This window comes from Mchenga conophoros, linkage group LG20 (assembly GCF_057382185.1).
Source record: "Mchenga conophoros isolate Kocher_MC1m ecotype Shallow Benthic linkage group LG20, M_conophoros_male_GT1.1, whole genome shotgun sequence".
Classification (NCBI taxonomy): Eukaryota; Metazoa; Chordata; class Actinopteri; order Cichliformes; family Cichlidae; genus Mchenga; species Mchenga conophoros.
In genome coordinates, this window is record NC_140545.1 from 19078734 (window position 1) to 19097390 (window position 18657).

General features: G+C 38.8%; 1 protein-coding gene across 1 annotated transcript; it reads left to right on the forward strand.

Annotated features, from left to right (window-relative positions):
- Positions 1-1399: 1399 nt before the first annotated feature.
- Positions 1400-18507, forward strand: LOC146550624 (histone-lysine N-methyltransferase SUV39H1-like). Its single transcript, XM_085258733.1, has 6 exons — positions 1400-1429; positions 6085-6230; positions 8032-8691; positions 14051-14197; positions 14421-14550; positions 15278-18507. Exons 1-6 carry the CDS (start codon positions 1411-1413, stop codon positions 15409-15411), a joined length of 1236 nt encoding a protein of 411 aa, XP_085114859.1. The 5' UTR covers positions 1400-1410; the 3' UTR covers positions 15412-18507.
- Positions 18508-18657: the final 150 nt, after the last annotated feature.

Genomic DNA, 18657 nt, shown 5'->3' on the forward strand with positions numbered 1-18657 from the left:
GTCCTTGTTGACACTATATGAACAAATTTTTAGCTGTTGTGGATCATAGATATGAACACTGCTTGTGTGCTAGCTAAAAGTCCAGCTGCTGTATTTCACAGGGAGAGAAAAGAAAGAGATCTAACTTGACTCAGAGATGGAGAAAGATGAGAAAGACAGGACAGGAGAGGAAGAGGAAGAGGAGAAGTTAGATTTGAAGGCAAGGACTGCTCAGTGGTGTTTGATAAACTGTAAATGTAAGTCCTCGTGTTTTTAAATCAGATTGGGTCTCTACATGTCTTATTATGGTTTTTCATAATGTAAAACATGCTGCAAAACAAACTAGGGTAGATTAACTGTGTTATGTAAAGGCTGATAAAAATACTGTGCAGGTTAGTTTACTGTGATGTAATGGATTTAAGTAAAAAAACTGTAACTGGTGCACAGTGGCTATGGTTTCACAGTCAGAGTTAGGTTACATAAAAGCCAGCAGAGGTGAATTTGAAGTTAAAGTGATGATGCTCATTCACTGAATTCCACCAACTGTATAGTGTCTAGTATGAAAACAGCATAAACAGAATACTGTCAGTGTAGAAAATGGAAGTCAGCCAGGACAACTCATGAAACATCTGCTGACATCTGGTTGAATTCAGTTGTTTACATCCACAAAGAGCAGCAGGTTAATTGATCACAGCCTTTACACTAAGAAAATCTACTGGACATCTCCATAGACATTTTTGTTATTTAGGATTCTTTTCTCCACACTGAGGCATTAGATTTTAGGGTCTCCCCCACCTGCTAAATCCCATTTTGACCTCTTTCCTACTTATTTCCCTTTTAAAGGCAAAGACGCCCTCTATAATGTAGACAACAGAAAATAGAGCTACAATTTATTTTCATTTTTTTTCTCTGCTCATATTCTACTTAACTGATTCAAGTTGAGTGCATTTATTAGAAATAAAAGTTAGACTGAAGTAAAGTTTGTATTCCTATCTACTAATATGATTACATTATTACATTAATATAGCACAGGGTTCAGCTTTGCATAAAAATTGCTCGTAGAAACGTTTTCCAAGGACCTACTTTTACTTTCTTACTTTAATTACATTTCAGAGCATGTACTTTTTCGCTTTTACTTAAGTAAATAAGTTGAATCGGTACTTTTATTGGAGTATTTTTCAACACTTAAGTACAGAATGTCTGGACCGGAGAGAAGAAAAAGGAAATCAGCTGGCAGACTCACTCAAATGTGAATCCATTGTACTGGCTGTACTGTATCTGTTGTCTTCCGGCGTGCCCGCCGGACTACTTCTCTAAGCCAATCAGAACGCTCACAGGGCGCTCATCCAATTAGCTGCCGGTACGATCTCTGTGACGTAAGGCCTTTCTGACCAATGTAGCTTATCCTATTTTGGCGGCTGTGCGGAAAACATGGCGGAAAATTTGAAAGGTAATACATAAAGACTGTTATTTCATTTAATTTTACACTATCTAGTTAATATCTGCGGTTACCTGGTTGTGTCTATGTCCTTTAAATAGCTCGAATATGCACATTTTTCACCTTCGGATTTACGCAGTTTTAACTTAAGCGCTGGGCTTTTACATCGCGGTTATTCTATGAAAGCCAATAGTTCGAAGTACTGGGTGCAGTATAATAAAAGCGGTCTTTTTGTCCAAATAGTCAACTTGTGAACTCAGTAACTTGGATTAAGCTCTTGGTGGAGTTTTCTGTGTATTCCAGGTAGCAGACCGTAGCCGCTGTGTTGAAGTGAGCGGAGGAGTTAGCGGTGCTATTGCACGGTGCTCGGTAGCGTTGAGCTTGAGGCGCCATGTAACGCTTCGGGAATGTTTAAATGGCACACTGTGGGTCTTTGGACGAACGTGGATGCAACTCTTTAAAAGGATTCTAGTTTCGGGCCCCCTGTACAGGTGTTGTGGCAAAAAGTGATTGTCTGCCAGAAACTGATTGCCGTCCGCGGGAGCGCGTGCAGCTGCTTAAAGCTGCAGCGCCCGGATTACTTGCGTTGCCAGCTACTTCCGTGCAACTGATATAACGTGGGGGAAAAAAACCCAAACACATTTATGCCTTTGTTATTAGGCAAAGGTATGCATTTATGGAGCTTTGACGTTTCTTGTAACCGAATTATGACGCTTATCAGAAGGTTGCTTTCAGTGTGTAGCGCAGTCACGAATGACTACACGCATCACGATGGAATAATTAATGCCTACAGGTTTAGTATGTCTACTCTCGTTGTTCATATTTGTTATAAGACTGTCGAATAGTAGTTAAAACAATAAAGACCTATTGTGCCAGTATCACCATGACTCTTTCTTGTTTGTTCAGAATAACGACTGAGAACATGGCATTTTAGCGCTACCAAAAAGTGATTGTGGCCTATAACTTGTCACTGAAACAATATTTCGGCTTCAAACTTGTTGGATATATTCCAGAAGGGTTACATGTGATATATTATATCCCAAAACCTCTCCATGAATTGCTGAATAACTTGTACAGGAACAATAAAACTGACAATATGCCATTTTCAAGCTGCCAAAAAGTGATTGTGGACTATAACTTGTCACTGAAACAATATTTCTGCTTCAAACTTGTTGGGTATCATCCAAAAGGATGATATGTGGCACATCGTATCCCAAACAGTCTCTAAGAAATGCTGAATAACTTTTAAAGGATCATTAATACCCATAATATGCCATTTTCAGCCTGCCAAAAAGTGATTGCCGCCTGTCAGTTACAAGATATAAGTGGCAATCACTTTTTGGCAGGCTGAAAATGGCATATTATCAATGTTAATGTTCCTTTAAAAGTTATTCAGCAGTTCTTGGAGAGTGTTTGGGATATAATATATCACATGTAACCCTTCTGGATGATATCCAAAAATTTTGAAGCAGAAATATTGTTTCAGTGACAAGATATAGGCGGCAATCACTTTTTGGCAGGTTGGAAATTGCGTATTGTCAGTTTTATCGTTCCCTTAATGTAGAGGAAAAACATTATATATATATATATGTAGTATATATATATATATGTAGTATATATATATATATGTAGTATATATATATATGTAGTATATACATTGGGTGAATGTGCAGTAGTAGCAGCAAGCAGGTGAATTCTGTACATTATAATATGAATAGACATCTGACTATTTTACAGGATAGACAATATAAACATATTTAAAATTAAAGGAATTGAAATGTACATTGTGCCTTGGTTTAGTGTCTGGAAGAGTCCTGACTCAGTCAATTATAGATGATGTGAGAGGGCGGGTGTGTGTGTTTAGGGCACGGATGGCTTGGGGATAGAAGCTCCTCTTGAGTCTCTCTGTCCTTGCCCGGAAGATGCGGAACCTTCTACTAGGGCTGAACGATATATCGCATTTGCGATAATATCGCGACATGATCAAGTGCAATTTTCTAACCGCAAAGGCTGCGATTATACTCTGGACATGTCCAAATTCATGGGCTGCATCCTCCTGAGGGCGCATTTGTAGACCGATTACGTCACAGCGACGCGCCGAAGGCTGTCCAAATTACTACCATATCCCAGAATTCATAGCGCGGCCCAGCCAAACTCCAGTTTCCAGCAATGGCGGCCGCTACTAAGTTTTAAAATTACTCATACTAATCTTTCTGGGTCACAAAATAAACTTTTAACATATTTTCAGGCGAGAAAGTAGTTGTGTAAACATCAAATATCTGCTCGGTTTATCAAGATATCCCATATTTGCAAAAGTGCTTCGACGTTTTCAGAGGCGTCTGCTACCCACCAGCTTGACAGCTAGCCGGGAGCTCGAGGGTTACTGATGCGGCCGAGAACGGCACAACTCCCGGCACATCATTTTAAGATCACCGCGGAGTTTCGCTGCTCGGGTTAAACGTAATATATAAGTCACTTAGACAACCTAAAAATGTTATTGTTGGGCTTTTTTCAGTGTTTTGTTTGTTCGTGAGTAAATCGGTTTGGCTGAGATTAAAGTTATTAGATTAGATAAAATAAAACTTTATTAATCCCCCGGGTGGGTTCCTCCTTGGTTTTCACACAGCTGACTAAACGTCAAACAGAAAACTTATTAAACAGAAGTATGAGACAGTCGAGAATTTACACCAGTGTCTGGTTATATTTTAGATAGCAAGAAGCAGACGGCCGAGTTTATTAAACTCCACCGAGACAGCGGTGACGCTAATCAGAAGGCTAGACCGTCCAATTTCACGTGTTTGTGTGTGTGTTTATACAATTGCTATTATGTTTGCACTTTATGTGTAATGTTACTGACTGCAGAGATCAGTAAGATGTGTGTATTTTTTATTTATTAGTTTTATTTATTTAATATTATTTTTTAATTGAATGACTGTCTAGTAGTTCACAGATGTCGAAAAACTGAGTGTGGTAAAGCCACTGATTTTTTTTATGTATATTTCTGCAATCTGCACATTGTACTGACTTTCATTTTAATGTTTACACCAGGGTTCCTTGCCAGCACTTTATGCTCAGATGTTTGTAAGCTAAAAATAAACTATTGTGTATGTTCAAATATACTGTTGTGATTGAAGAAGTTAAATAAAAATGTCAGTCATCAATTCATGCATCACCTCATGTCATCATAACAGAGGTCTGTCTTCCAGGAAAGAACAGTTTAAAATTAATGTAATATAGTATTGGCCATACTATATGATGTATTGCTTGTCTTTGTTTAATAATACAGAAGACAAAGACCTTAAAAAATTATCGCATATCGCATCGCAATCGCAATATTGGGGCAAAAAATCGCAATTAGATTATTTTCCATAATCGTTCAGCCCTACCTTCTACCAGATTGCAGAAGTTGGAACAGTTTGTTGCCAGGATGGGACGGGTCCTTCAGTATCTGCGCTGCTCTAGTCGCATCTACTGGTGTAGGTGTCCTGAAGCGGGGGGAGAGCAATCCTGCAGCAGCGTTCTGCTGTACGGATCACTCTCTGGAGAGCTTTTTGGTCCTTCACACAGCTGTTCCCAAACCACGATGTCATGTTCTGTGTGAGGATGCTCTCCACAGCGCCTGTATAGAAAATCCTGAGGATCTTTGGAGAGACCCTGAACTTCCTCAGTTGTCGTAGGTGATACAGGCGCTGCCTAGCCTTTTTGGTCTGGACCTGAATGTGGGCAGCCCATGTCAGGTCTGAGGAGATGTGGACACCAAGATACTTGAAGGACTGCACCCTCTCCACTGGAGCTCCATTGATGATAATGGGCTTGTAGTCTCTGTGCTGACCCCTTCTGAAGTCCACCACCAGCTCCTTGGTCTTGCTGACGTTCAGCTGGAGGTGGTTGTCCTGGCACCACGATACCAGATTCTTCACTTCATCCATGTAGGCCGCCTCATCGTTGTTGGAGATGGCACCCAACACCACTGTGTGTTATAGGCCACAATCACCTTTTGGTAGCGCTAAAATGCCATGTTCTCAGTCGTTATTCTGAACAAACAAGAAAGAGTCATGGTGATACTGGCACAATAGGTCTTTATTGTTTTAACTACTATTCGACAGTCTTATAACAAATATGAACAACGAGAGTAGACATACTAAACCTGTAGGCATTAATTATTCCATCGTGATGCGTGTAGTCATTCGTGACTGCGCTACACACTGAAAGCAACCTTCTGATAAGCGTCATAATTCGGTTACAAGAAACGTCAAAGCTCCATAAATGCATACCTTTGCCTAATAACAAAGGCATAAATGTGTTTGGGTTTTTTTCCCCCACGTTATATCAGTTGCACGGAAGTAGCTGGCAACGCAAGTAATCCGGGCGCTGCAGTTTTAAGCAGCTGCACGCGCTCCCGCGGACGGCAATCAGTTTCTGGCAGACAATCACTTTTTGGCACAACACCTGCATGACGTTTGATTTAAAACATACGCTGTTTCACACAGCTATACTTTGGCTGTCCATTTGCACAAATGCACAAAGCCCAGCAGTAAACCGTGTGTGCTGTCACCGTGCGCTGTTTGGCGGTAGGAAGCTGAGTCAGATTAAAAATGAATTTTTCCTTACTTTCCACTGTCAGAAAAAGACTGGGCACTGTCAGTTAAAGGTGTGTGGTGTGTTAGATTGCAGCGTGCCCTGCAAGATGTCCTGGGATGAGCTGGAAGCCATGTGTCGAATGGAGAAACTCCAGTGTCAAGAGCTTGGAGTTAGCAGAGCCAACGTCAATGAATACGAGGTTGAATTCCTATGTGACTACAAGAAGACTAAGGTATGATATCAACTAAGGTATGATATGGATTGTTGGCAACTTAGACTCTTGTTAGTGTGAAGTTAGGGAAGGTTTCTGGGTTTGTTTTCGAAGAAAAATAAATTCCTAGTAAATATTTTGGCAGTATTTTTAATGAAATCAACCAGTTTAATTGTTGGACAGGGCATGCATTCACTGTTAGACATCACACAGACATGTTTGAAAGGAGTTTTATTGCAAGTACTAAAAGTACAAAATATTTTACATTCATCTACTTTATAGTGAAACATTCTGCTAGTGTGTATTCATTGTATTGTGGCATGGATAAGAGTCATTTTTCCTCTTTGTTCCACTTTGAAGGCAAATGGTCTAACCTGACATTAGAAGAAAGAAGATGTTATAATACAGCAAGTGCTGCATAACAAACATTGTTCCTAATAGTACAAGGTAGATACCACAAGACAGTGTAACTTTGGACTGCAAGAAACCATGCACTGTGGTGTAAATCCCTTAAATATCTTATCTATAATATTTTGGATTTTTGTATCATTTTGCATCATTGTATCATTTTACTATTTAGTTTGTATTTAATGTGCTCATATACACTATCTTGCATATGTACAATATTACTCATGTTTCTCACTTCTTATCCCTGTTAGTTAAGTATACACGCATAAGCGTCTGTACGAGCCCGTCTCAGAACAGATTAGGTGTTGCTAGAAGAAAACCTTTCATGTATGTGTGGTGGAAGTTTTGAGCAGGCACAATTGGATTTGAGGTGGCACTCATTTAGTCTTCTCCAAATAGTTAGAATCAGTGTAATCTCAGCTAAAACATTCAACTCGATATGCTCATGGTTTCATTGTGCCTTACCTGCCTTTTTAATGTTGTTTTGTCTAGGATTTTTTTTTTCTGTAAAGCATTTTATGATTCCTGAGTGTGAAAAGCACTATATACATGGAGTACTGTGCAAAAACTCCGGAGCCACCCCTCATTTTTGTATATTTTGGGAGGAAAATTGGAAATATGTGTAGTTATTTATTCAAATGTGTGCTAACATATGAGGTTGAATGATGAGACTGAAAGTACTCTCACTGCTGGAGCTCTCCTGGCCTCCTCTGAACCAAAAATGTCACATTTCCTGTCATCACACTGTCAGTCTGTAAGGGGCCGTTTCTTCGTTATTCTTTTTATTTATTTATTTTAAAGCACATGCCTTTCACATAATAAACTATCTACTATAGATAGTTTTTTTTTATTATTTTTTTTAGGGCTGATACTTCCTGTTTAATCTCCTTGTGTCCAGTTTCCTCAAACAAGGATGCTGCACATCATGCTGAGAGTTGCCAATTTTTCAGCTAATAGCTCTTTGACCTTGTTGCTAATAGCTATTAAATTGTCTAATGCCTGTCAAACTGTGTTACCTTTGGTATTTTTCCATAGATTCTACTCAAGAAATGGAAAATGTCTTTCTGTAACAGGGTGTCTCTGAATGAAATATTTGGGTATAAGGACTAAAAATGAATAAAAAGTCAACCATGTCTACAGAAAGACAAACACCTTCAGAAAACTGGAGAGCTACTGCTCAAGAGCACTTTAAAAAAATTACAATAAACTCTGGCTGGTTGGGAGAAAAACAAATATGAGGGGTGCTTCCAGACTTTTGGACATGCTGTAAATATTGTACGTTTGCTTTGTGGAGATTTAGAACATCTGTGAGGTGGGACAGATGTTGCCCTTGGTATACATGGTAACAGAATAAATTAAGTTTAGGCTGAACCACTAATTGCCCCCAAAACTGACGTTATTGTGTGTGTTTCAGGAAGAGGAGTTGTACCTTGTAAAATGGAAGGGCTTTCCAGAATCAGATAACACTTGGGAACCCAAGAGGAACCTAAAATGTCCCAAACTGATGAAGCAGTTCCATCTTGACTTGGACCAGGAGCTGAGGCGCCACAAGCGACGTTGCATCCCAAAAAAGCTAGATAAAGAAGTTTCCTCATTTCTGGTCCAAAAAGCCAAACTTCGCCAGAGTCTGCAGCGCTGGGAAGACCATCTGAATCATACTCGCAATCATCCAGGGCGCATTTTTGTCATGAACGAAGTGGACCTAGAGGGTCCTCCGAAAAACTTTACCTATATCAACAACTATAAAGTAGGTCAGGGCATTGTGTTAGATGAGATGGCAGTGGGTTGTGAATGCAAAAACTGTTTAGAGGAGCCAGTGAATGGCTGTTGCCCTGGGGCTTCCCTCCAACGCATGGCCTACAACGACAGAGGACAGGTCCGGATTCGGCCTGGACAGCCAATATATGAGTGCAACTCCCGCTGCAGCTGTGGGCCTGACTGTCCCAACAGAGTTGTGCAGAATGGCATCCAGTTCGATCTGTGTATCTTTAAAACGGGGAACGGCCGGGGATGGGGAGTCCGCACACTGCAGCACATCAAGAGGAACACATTTGTCATGGAGTACATTGGGGAGGTGAGACCTGTTAAGTATTTTTTTTTAAAGTGGCGTATCATGCTTCAGTGTGAAGTGTAGAGCATGACAAAAGCAGCCAGTAGCTGCTTGATGATTTGACAGATGTGATACATTAATTGAATCGGTTTAAAGTTTAATGATACAAGTGACAGCACTTGTTTCTGGTAACTTGCAGCTAGAAAGCAAATGAAAAGAAAGGTGTGGTGCACTAAAATAGAATCTGAATACTACTGGTATCTTTTCATACTAAGAAAATGCCCAAAGGGGTATACTTACAAATGTGAAATTGTGTATGTGCACACACACGTACATACACAGTTGTTTTCATGTCCTTGTGGGGACATCTAATTGACATAAGGCTTTCTCTAGCCGCTTAACCCTGACCATGACCTAATTGTAACCCTGACACTAAAACCACATTTTGAGTCTCAAAAATGGCTTCAAACTCCTGGGGATGGTGATTTTGTCCCAATAAGGGCTGTTGGTCCCCACAAGCATAGTAAGCTTCCAATTTTTGGTCATCACAAAAATATGTACACAGGGTACACACACAATTTCGCATTTGTATGCATACCCCTTTTGGCATTTTCTATCCATATCTATCTACCTGTAGATGTATAGATCTATATGCCTATATATATTAGCTGATTAGTTCTTGCCATATATGAATTCTAACAGTTGTCAAATAGGGCTGTCAGCTGTGCACCAATCTGAATTCTGCACAACACACCTGATGTTCTCAACCCCATTAAGGGTGTAAGAAATTCCACAAATGAACCCTGACAAGGCACACCTGTAAGGTGAAACCATTTCAGGTGAAGGGTTTGCAGTGCTGTCAATAAGGCAAAGGGCGGCTACTTTCAGGAATCTATAAGATATAAATAGTTTGTGTTGACAGGTCGGATTTCTCAGCATGTCTTTTTGCTCTCATATGAAAGAGTAGAAACGTATGCATTATTCTGGGTGTTTTTGCTATTTCTTAATAGATTTAACAGAAAAGGCAGACTGAGAAAACCTTACTGAAGCCACTGATATCAAAACTGTGCTTGTGCAGTCTGAGCAGATCTGAACAAAGCTTTTAAGAGATGGTCCTTCAGCATTGGGAACAAATGAGCTGCACAGCTGAATAGAGGTTAAAGTACTACATTTACTAAGAATATTACAGTGATGAGACTACCATGGCTTCATTGTAGGACTTTTTTTTTTTTTTTTTTTTTTAAAGGGATGTCATTGTTTTTAATATTGTAGTGGACTGAAACTCTTGTTCTCCATGGTTTAAAAAGGGTACACGCACTTTTTAAACCATGCACTTTTTTCTGTGCTTAATTACATAATCAGATAGGAAATACTTTTTCTTTTTCTTTTCTTAAGAACGAGGAATAGTAAATAGGGATGGGAGTCAAGAACTGGTTCATGTAGAGAACCAATTCAGTAGTTCAAGTCCTTGGAATTGTTAGTCAATCATCAATTCTGCTTATTGGTTAGATTGCACTCACGCGCAGACAGCATTCTAACAAAAACCTAGCCAAGAACCCAGATTGATGTTAAAGCTGAGTGAATGCTAACCCCAGTCCAGCAGCCAGCGGTTGAACTTCAACAGGTAACAAACTGACGATCAGTGAGGCTGCAGTCTCTGTTTCTACCCGTTAATGTTTCACAGTGGAATCGCCGTGGCGATCACTTTAGTCTCTTTACTTTAAAGTGCTCCTTTCATCTTTTGATCTCTGTGGTCAACAGTAGACCTTTAACAAAGAAAAGATCATAGCAACAAAACAGGATATCAACCAATAATTCACGAGACAAAAACAAATGAAATTAAACAGGCGCTCTTTTGTGCTTATAAAAATTGTAAAATAAAAAAAATGGTATGAACTCAAAAGTCTAAATAGTGTCTATAAAAATGACTGACCAAGAACAGTCTCATTCCCTGGCTCGTTGGAAAATCCCACTGTTGCCATATTTTTCCCTGTATATAAACATACATACGCAGTGTACCAGGTAAAAAAATTTCCATTTGGGAGGGGGATTTAATGATGCATTTGCAGCATGCGATTTAAAAAAACAAAAGCCTCAGTGAATTACTTGCAGCTTAATATTTCCATGGGAACTTATAATACTCCAATGGTTACGATAAACCCATTTTAACCATCGTACATGGAAAAACCCGCGGTACATCGAGGATGTTTGACATGTCGCCCAGACCCAGGATCAATTAACCAAAGAGATGAAAAGGGGTGCAGGAAGGGTGGAGTGGTAGATTAGGATTGCAAATTGAAGATGGAAGTACCTGGTTAGACAGTGTTTTGTTTTTTTTGGGTTTTTTTTCCCTTTGTTTTAATGAGAGAGGACATGCAGAAGGTTGGTGTGACAACAGGATGCTGTGGTAGGGTGAGATAAAGCCAGGTGATCGACTTTGGTGAACAGCAGCATTGAAAGCAGTAGCAATATCAGTCCCAATGATCCCAAACAGACAGTATAAAACATCCACTTAGCTTTCTGGTCAGAAAAACAGTGCCTTAGACCTGCATAGGGCCATCAGACAGTCATAGTTGTGGTCCTATAGAAGTGTATGGGAAAGTGGCTTCTGTTTAGACCTCTGTAAACACTTTACAGTTCATAGGCTAAGTCACTCAGTCCGGTACTATAAGGTCATTAAGATAAGATGGGGCCTGATTATTTAAGACCTTGTATGTGAGGAACAGGATTTTGAATTCTGGATTTAACAGGAAGCCAATACAGGAGAAATCTGCTCTCTCTTTCTAGTCCCTGTCAGGACTCTTGCTGCAGCATTTTGGATTAACTGAAGGCTTTTCAGGGAGCTTTTAGGACATCCTGATAATAATGAATTACAGTAGTCCAGCCTGGAAGTAATAAATGCATGAACTAGTTTTTCAGCGTCACTCTGAGACAGGATATTTCTAATTTTAGAGATGTTGCACAGATGGAAGAAAGCAGTCCTACATATTAGTTTAATATGTGCATTGAAGGACATACCCTGGTCAACTGATTCCAAGTTGATTGATTCCAAATCAAGGCCAAATTATAGTAAATAGTCAGTAGACATGGGAACACAAATACTAGCTGTCATTCACGTTCACATAATTTTATTCTAAAAGTTGTAATTTTGAGATTACCAAAGTATGTTGGTAAATGGACTTGTTCTTATATAGTGTTTTTCTACTCTGAGCACTCAAAGTGCTTTATACAATTAATTCATTCACTTGTACTTGGGGTCAGGAGGTGTTGGGAAAGCTGAGCTTACTTTCTCTAGCCACACCCAGGCCTGATTACTGCCACACCTGTTCTCAATCAAGAAATCACTTTAATAAGTCCTGCCTGACAAAGTGGAGTAGGCCGGCAGATCCTCAAAAGCCAGACGTCATGCTGTGATCCAATGAAATTTAGGAACAAATGAAAACCAAATTGAGATCTCTCAGTCTAGAAAAGTTTATAAAATTATTTCTGAAGCTATGGGAGTCCAGCAAACCACACTCAGAGCCATTATCCACAAATGGCGACAACAGTGGTGAACCTTCTCAGGAGTGGCTAGCTGACCAAATTTACCTTAAGAGTGTAGTGGCGACTCATCCAAGAGGTCACAAAAGGCCTCAGAACAACATCCAAAGAAATGCAGGCCTCACTTGACTCAGTTAAGATCAGTTTGCGTCACTCCATCATAAGAAAGAGACTGGGCAAAAATAGCCTGCATGGCAGAGTCACAAGACAAAAACCACTACCGAGCAAAAAGTAACATAAAGGCCCATCTCATGTCAGAAAACATCTCGATGATCAAGACTTTTGGGAAAATACTCATCTGGTGTAAAGGTAACCCAGCATTTCAGAAAAAGAACATCATACCAACAGTAAATTATGGTGGTGGTAATGTGATGGTCTGGGGCTATTTTGCTGCTTCAGAAACTGGAAGACTGGGTGTGGTAAATGGAACCATGAATTCAGCAAGTCCACCTCTGAATGTGCTAAACACCTTCATTTAGAAACTGCATTTTGTGTTTGTGTTATCTTTGTTTAATATTTACATTTTTTAATGATTTGAAACATTTAAGTGTGACAAACATACATAAAAAGTTGGAAATTAGGAAGAGGGCAAACACTTTTTCACACCACTGTGGGTGCTGTATATGATCAGCACGTCATAACCATCCTCATTTGTTAAAGATGTTTGAACCCTGCCTTGATATAAAGCAGTATTGCCAGCTACTGCCACCCTGGTTTCATCCCAAATCCAGCATGTCTTGTTCTTAGTACAGGAGTACACGTCCGCTCGTCATACATTGCCACCTAGTGGCAGAAGTTTTAGTTCATTTATGTACATAGTTTTTTATTTATTTACTTTTCCTCCAAAGAAGCTACAACTTTTGCTTTAGCATCATGTTCACGTTTTTGTCCAACATGTGACACACACGTGTTTCCAATCATGTTAATTCAGATGCCAATATAAATAAAAAAACAAATTTAAAAATTAATTTGTGACATTATAAATTATAACCTCTGATGTATTAGCAGAATTATTCTGCTATCTAAACAGTGTATAGTGATGCTATCCATAAAGAAATGTAATGCTGGCAGTTTAATGCTGATACAAAATGTTGTAAATTGTTTGAATGTACAAAATTATCCAAAACCATGCAAAAATATTAGTAACCTCTTTTAATTTTACAAAACACTCTGAGCCTGTTTTGGGTTAAGTTTTGAATGTTGGTGAAATTCTAGATTACAGAAAGATTCTGCTAAATCTGTGTGTTAACATTACAGCTCACACCTCAAAACTACAGCCTGAATCACAGACAACTTGAGTTGACTGTTGTCTTTAATTAGCACTAGATATATAAAAATTGAACTGAAAAATAGAACTCTGTTGGTTTATATGTCATTTTAATCCAACTATGCTCATTTGCACAGTAAATAAAACTGTGCTGTATACGGAGCAGCAGCAGGAGACAGATATTGATTAAATATCTATTCACTCATGCAAATGACAGCTTTCTATTAAGAAAAACAACTCTTATTTCTTAGCAGGTTACAGTCATCTTGTGGTTACACTGACATGGTGTTTTCAGAATCAGAATACTTTATTAATCCCTAAGGAAATCTGGGTTACAGTTGCTCCAAGACAGTAACAGTAAAAGACAAAACTATTTAAACAATGCAATATGTTACAGATTTACAAATGTAAGAAATGGCACTAATATTTACAAATCACTCAATTAGAGGTGATTATTGATATGAAGAATCTTATCAGAATTAGTTTTAGCACGGATGCATCAACCAGGCATGCAGCCTGTTACAGTTGCTCCTGCTTTTTCTTTTCTTTCTTATGTCTTTGTTTTGTTTCCACAAGATTATCACCACAGACGAAGCAGAGAGAAGAGGTCATATATATGATCGCCAGGGCTCTACGTACCTCTTTGACCTGGACTATGTCGAGGACGTGTACACAGTGGATGCAGCTCACCTAGGCAACATTTCTCATTTTGTCAACCACAGCGTGAGTGCCTATGAACATGTGTCTGTCTTTGTCCATTCTCAGCCATTTGTAAATGACCACAGTTTCTCCAACATGTTTCATTAAAAACAAAAGCTCTTAATATTGATGTATATTGACCAGCATGCATAGCAACGCATGTACTACCAGACTGCAATTTTTCAAATATGAAAGCAGAGTCTGTGCGAACAAAAAGCTCCTGAAAAACCTTCTGTTCCTTTTGCAGTGTAACCCTAACCTGCAGGTATACAACGTGTTCATTGACAACATTGACGAAAGGCTTCCGAGAATTGCGTTATTTTCAACACGTGCTATCCGAGCAGGAGAGGAGCTCACCTTTGACTACAAAATGCAAAGTAAGTAAACTGACTGAGCAAATTTGAGTCATATGTATTTTGGCACAAATACTGACCTTAACCAGACTTTAAGGTGCACTCAGAAGACTACAGAACTAAATAAATCAAGTTCTGTCACCCACTGGTGAAATATGTTTATATTTAAGCTCACTAGCCTCTCCTGGAATTTACATAGGAACTCACAGTGTGAGTTGTGGTGCCTGGTGCCCGAACATTTTAATCCTGTAGCTTTCAGGGTGGGGGCTGTATTGATCAGATTGAGGATTTATGATCTAGAAGTCTCTGAAGCCTGGTCAGCCTCTCATACTAGTTTGTTTTTCTTGCACCGTTCAGTTTTTGTGGCGTGGAGTGGCTGCCACCAGGGGAAACTAATGTGTGCTTAATCTGCAGTAGTTTTTGGGTTCATGTCATTCAGTAATAGGATCCAAGCCTCCCCAAATGTTAATCACACTGATCTCATTGTTCTGAGATCAGTGTGATCAACGTATATGCTCTGCTGGCTCACATCAGTGTTTCTTAACCATGTTTTTTTTTTGCTTGTTGTTTTTCATGTATATGAGTTTGATGTGTTAAATGTGGATAAATCTGTCATTTCTTTGTGTGTGTTTGTTTCACTTTTTCCTTTGTGCAGCACTTTGATCAACCTGTGTTGTTTTTAACTGTGCTTATATATAAACCGATTAATTTCACATGGGAGTTAACCAGCCTGAATTCTGTGTCTTTCTAGTTGATCCAGTTGATACAGAAAGCACCAAAATGGATTCCAGTTTCAGTCTAGCTGGGCTTCCTGGCTCTCCAAAGAAGAGGGTTCGAGTGGAGTGTCGGTGTGGATCAGACTCATGTCGAAAATATCTGTTCTGACAAGGACCTGTGGGGGAAAATGTACAGTTATGTTTTGTTTTTTTTTATTATGAAAGATGAAATCACAACTTCACTTTTACATTTATGAACAAGGCAGACTCTTAAGATGGAAACCACAGTCCAGCTTCAAATCTGTGAAGTGTGTGTGTATTACAAGTGCTTAATTACAGCGACATTTTTTATTTATTTATTTTTGTCCTCTTTTAGCTACAAAATAGATTTGAAACAAAAAAGTGATTAGCTTGTATTCTAGTTCATGAATGTACAAGTTCCTCTGTGACTGTCTGCAACAGGTTTATTACTGCTTGGCACTGGCCAAGTCTGGTGGGCAGAAAGAGCAGCAGTCAGTCTATTATTTCTTTAAAATCTGGATCATTCTTTTGTCTTTTTTTCTTTGAGTCAAAATTATATATAGGAACAAATGTTAGGAATCTGCACACTGTTGACGAGCTGTGAAATGGCTGCAGTGTAAAGCTGACAGGCTCCGGCTGGTATTCTTTATGATGGTCTCTACACTTCCACGCTTTTGCGTGTGCTGGTAATCAAAACATTGGCTCCAGTGCTTTAGGATATACCATTTATTTATTCTGCGTTTTTAGTTCTGTTTGACTAAAGAGGTATGCAATCACGACAGGTTTCAGACAACAGTGACCACAGTGAATATATAATAATTGAGATGGAACACAACCGTAGCCAAAACTGGGTTTGGTTTGGCTGTACTGCAGTTTGTTCTGAGCCATGTCCGTGTTCCCTCATGCTGTTTCTTAATATGCATGTTGTTTATTTCAGTCATGGTGTTTGACGCTCCAGATGTTGGCCGAGTCAACAGTGTACAGTGTATAAGGCTCGATCCTACTGTGTTTGCACTGCTGCTAGGCCAAGACCAATAATGGCCTGCCAACATGGAGTCGCATACAGCTGGTAGATGGGTTTTCAGTAAGCTAGAACAACAGATGCATGCAATGTGTTGTCAAAGTGTCTGTTCTAAATGTGTGCACTAGACGCTGTGGAGGTATATGTGCAGTTCTGCTTGCAACTGCTTTATCTTAAGTCTCCCTTCATGAACTCTCCTCTAATCTAAATAATATGAACTGTATAAGAAAGAACAGTAGAGGAAACTTTACTTTTTGCTTTCAGACATTTATGGTTTAATCGGATAAAAGGACACATGCTTGTAAAGAGAGCATGATGCTGTGTTTTCTCTATCAGTCTCACCACTATGCACAGGCTGACATGGTGGCTTTCAGCACAGCATGCTGTGCGCATCTTCCCATTAACAAGGTAAGTTAAATCTGCACCTGTGCACAGAACGAGAAGCTCCGTGCTTCTTTCACTAACAGTTACACAGGTGGATGAAGGTTGGGACAATACACTGGTCTGTTTTCTGGATATGGTTTATTATTTTATGCCTGATTATTTTTATTGTAAAGAATCTTTGTATGGTTTTACACATGTCAGTGCAAATTCTCTACTTTCTGCCAAAGAAACGGATTCCCTGGAAACTGGTTTATAGACATTATTGAATAAAGTACTCATGTACTGGGGATACATGAGAGCATTTTAGTGAACTGCTCTTCTGGCAGCCCAGGGGTATTGTAACTCTCAGTGTACTTTTTTTTTTTGTTTGTTTTAAATGGTCAGTAGCTGATTATTTTACAGTTTTGATATTTAAGCGTTTTAGTTATCAATACTTGTTTTTATCATTGTGAAATTCTGATAGATGGAGAACAAAAGCCGTGCTAATAAATGGTGCATTTGTATCCAATGGGAGTGGTTCGTTCCAGGATATTAATATTTTGATGAGAATATAAATTATGTCCTATAGAAATGTGGTTACAGTTCCTCCAAGGCAATAAGAATAGCAACACTGAACTAAATTGAATAATATATTGCAAAGTTACAAAATAGAAGGAATATCTCTAGTTTATACAAATAGCTCAATTATAAATATTCAGAAAATTGCAGATATATAATATAAAGAAGAAGCCAGCCAAAACACATGAGATAGCAATGGAATGCCCAGGATGTCCTCTATTTAGTACATCAGGACTTCATACGGTAGCTCACGTAAGTCAAAAGATATAGGCCAAAACAAATGTCCATTACAAAGGACATAAATAAATAGGCTGGTTCTCAGGAGGATCACCCACTAAAAAAATCAAAACATCCTGGGATTCTGCCTATTCTGGTCGAATGACACAAATTCTAAAGACTGTTTCTGCTATGGCACAGGCAGCGCTTTCATTAACATCCTGTAACAAAACAAATTAAAATAAAAAAAAATTAAAGAATTATTTTTCACTAATGCATACCATTTAAAGCAGTCAATTTAATAAGGTATAATTTGAAACTAAGGGGAAAAGTGTTGCATGGATTTTGTGAGTGACTAAGTTGTAAAAGCCTTATTTTTTTTTTTTTTAAATGCATGAGAAAATCCCATTAACTTAAACTGAAACTGTGCATGATTCAGTTCTGTGTGCACCTTAACCAGTTTCTGTAGATCTTAATTGATCCAGTGAAAACCAGTGAAGTTGCACACAGAATTGGATCACGCCATACTTTACAGCATACAACTCAATTTTTGTTTTAAAGTTAGGACACAGGGTGAAATTTAAATAAAATAAGAATACATTGATTTACAAATTTCATAAACCCATATTTTGTTTAGAAATAAACAAACTACATCAAACATTGTGAGTGAGAAAATTTACCATTATAAGAAACATATTAGCTCATTTTGAACTTGATGAACTGTCCTGCCTATGGTCTACACCTTTCACTAATTGATACCACTTGATTCAATACAATATGAAAAATACAACGAAGACAAAGCAGGACTTTAGGGCAACTAGAATTCTCCATCAGACAAAACATTATCAGCTGCTCTCCTTAGTCCATGGATATTTCCAGATGGGATGCTACACAATAGGAAACTTTGTACCTTTGTTGTAATGTTTTTCTTAAAATAAAAATGTAAAGAAGAAGATATATTTTGTGGGTTCTATAGTGAATAAAACATGGGTTTATCTTACGGTGAATGTCCTGTGTTTAAACCCAGCCTCTGGCCTTTCTGTTTGGAGTTTTCATGTTCTCACCGTGAATGCGCAGGTTCCTTCTGGGTACTCTGACACGCCTATTATTTCTGTTCAAACATGTACAACAGTCAGCAAGTTCCCAAAACAATCCAAAATCCTTTGGAACAGTGGCAAGGACAGCTAGTCTTTACTGCTAAACACGCACCAGCAA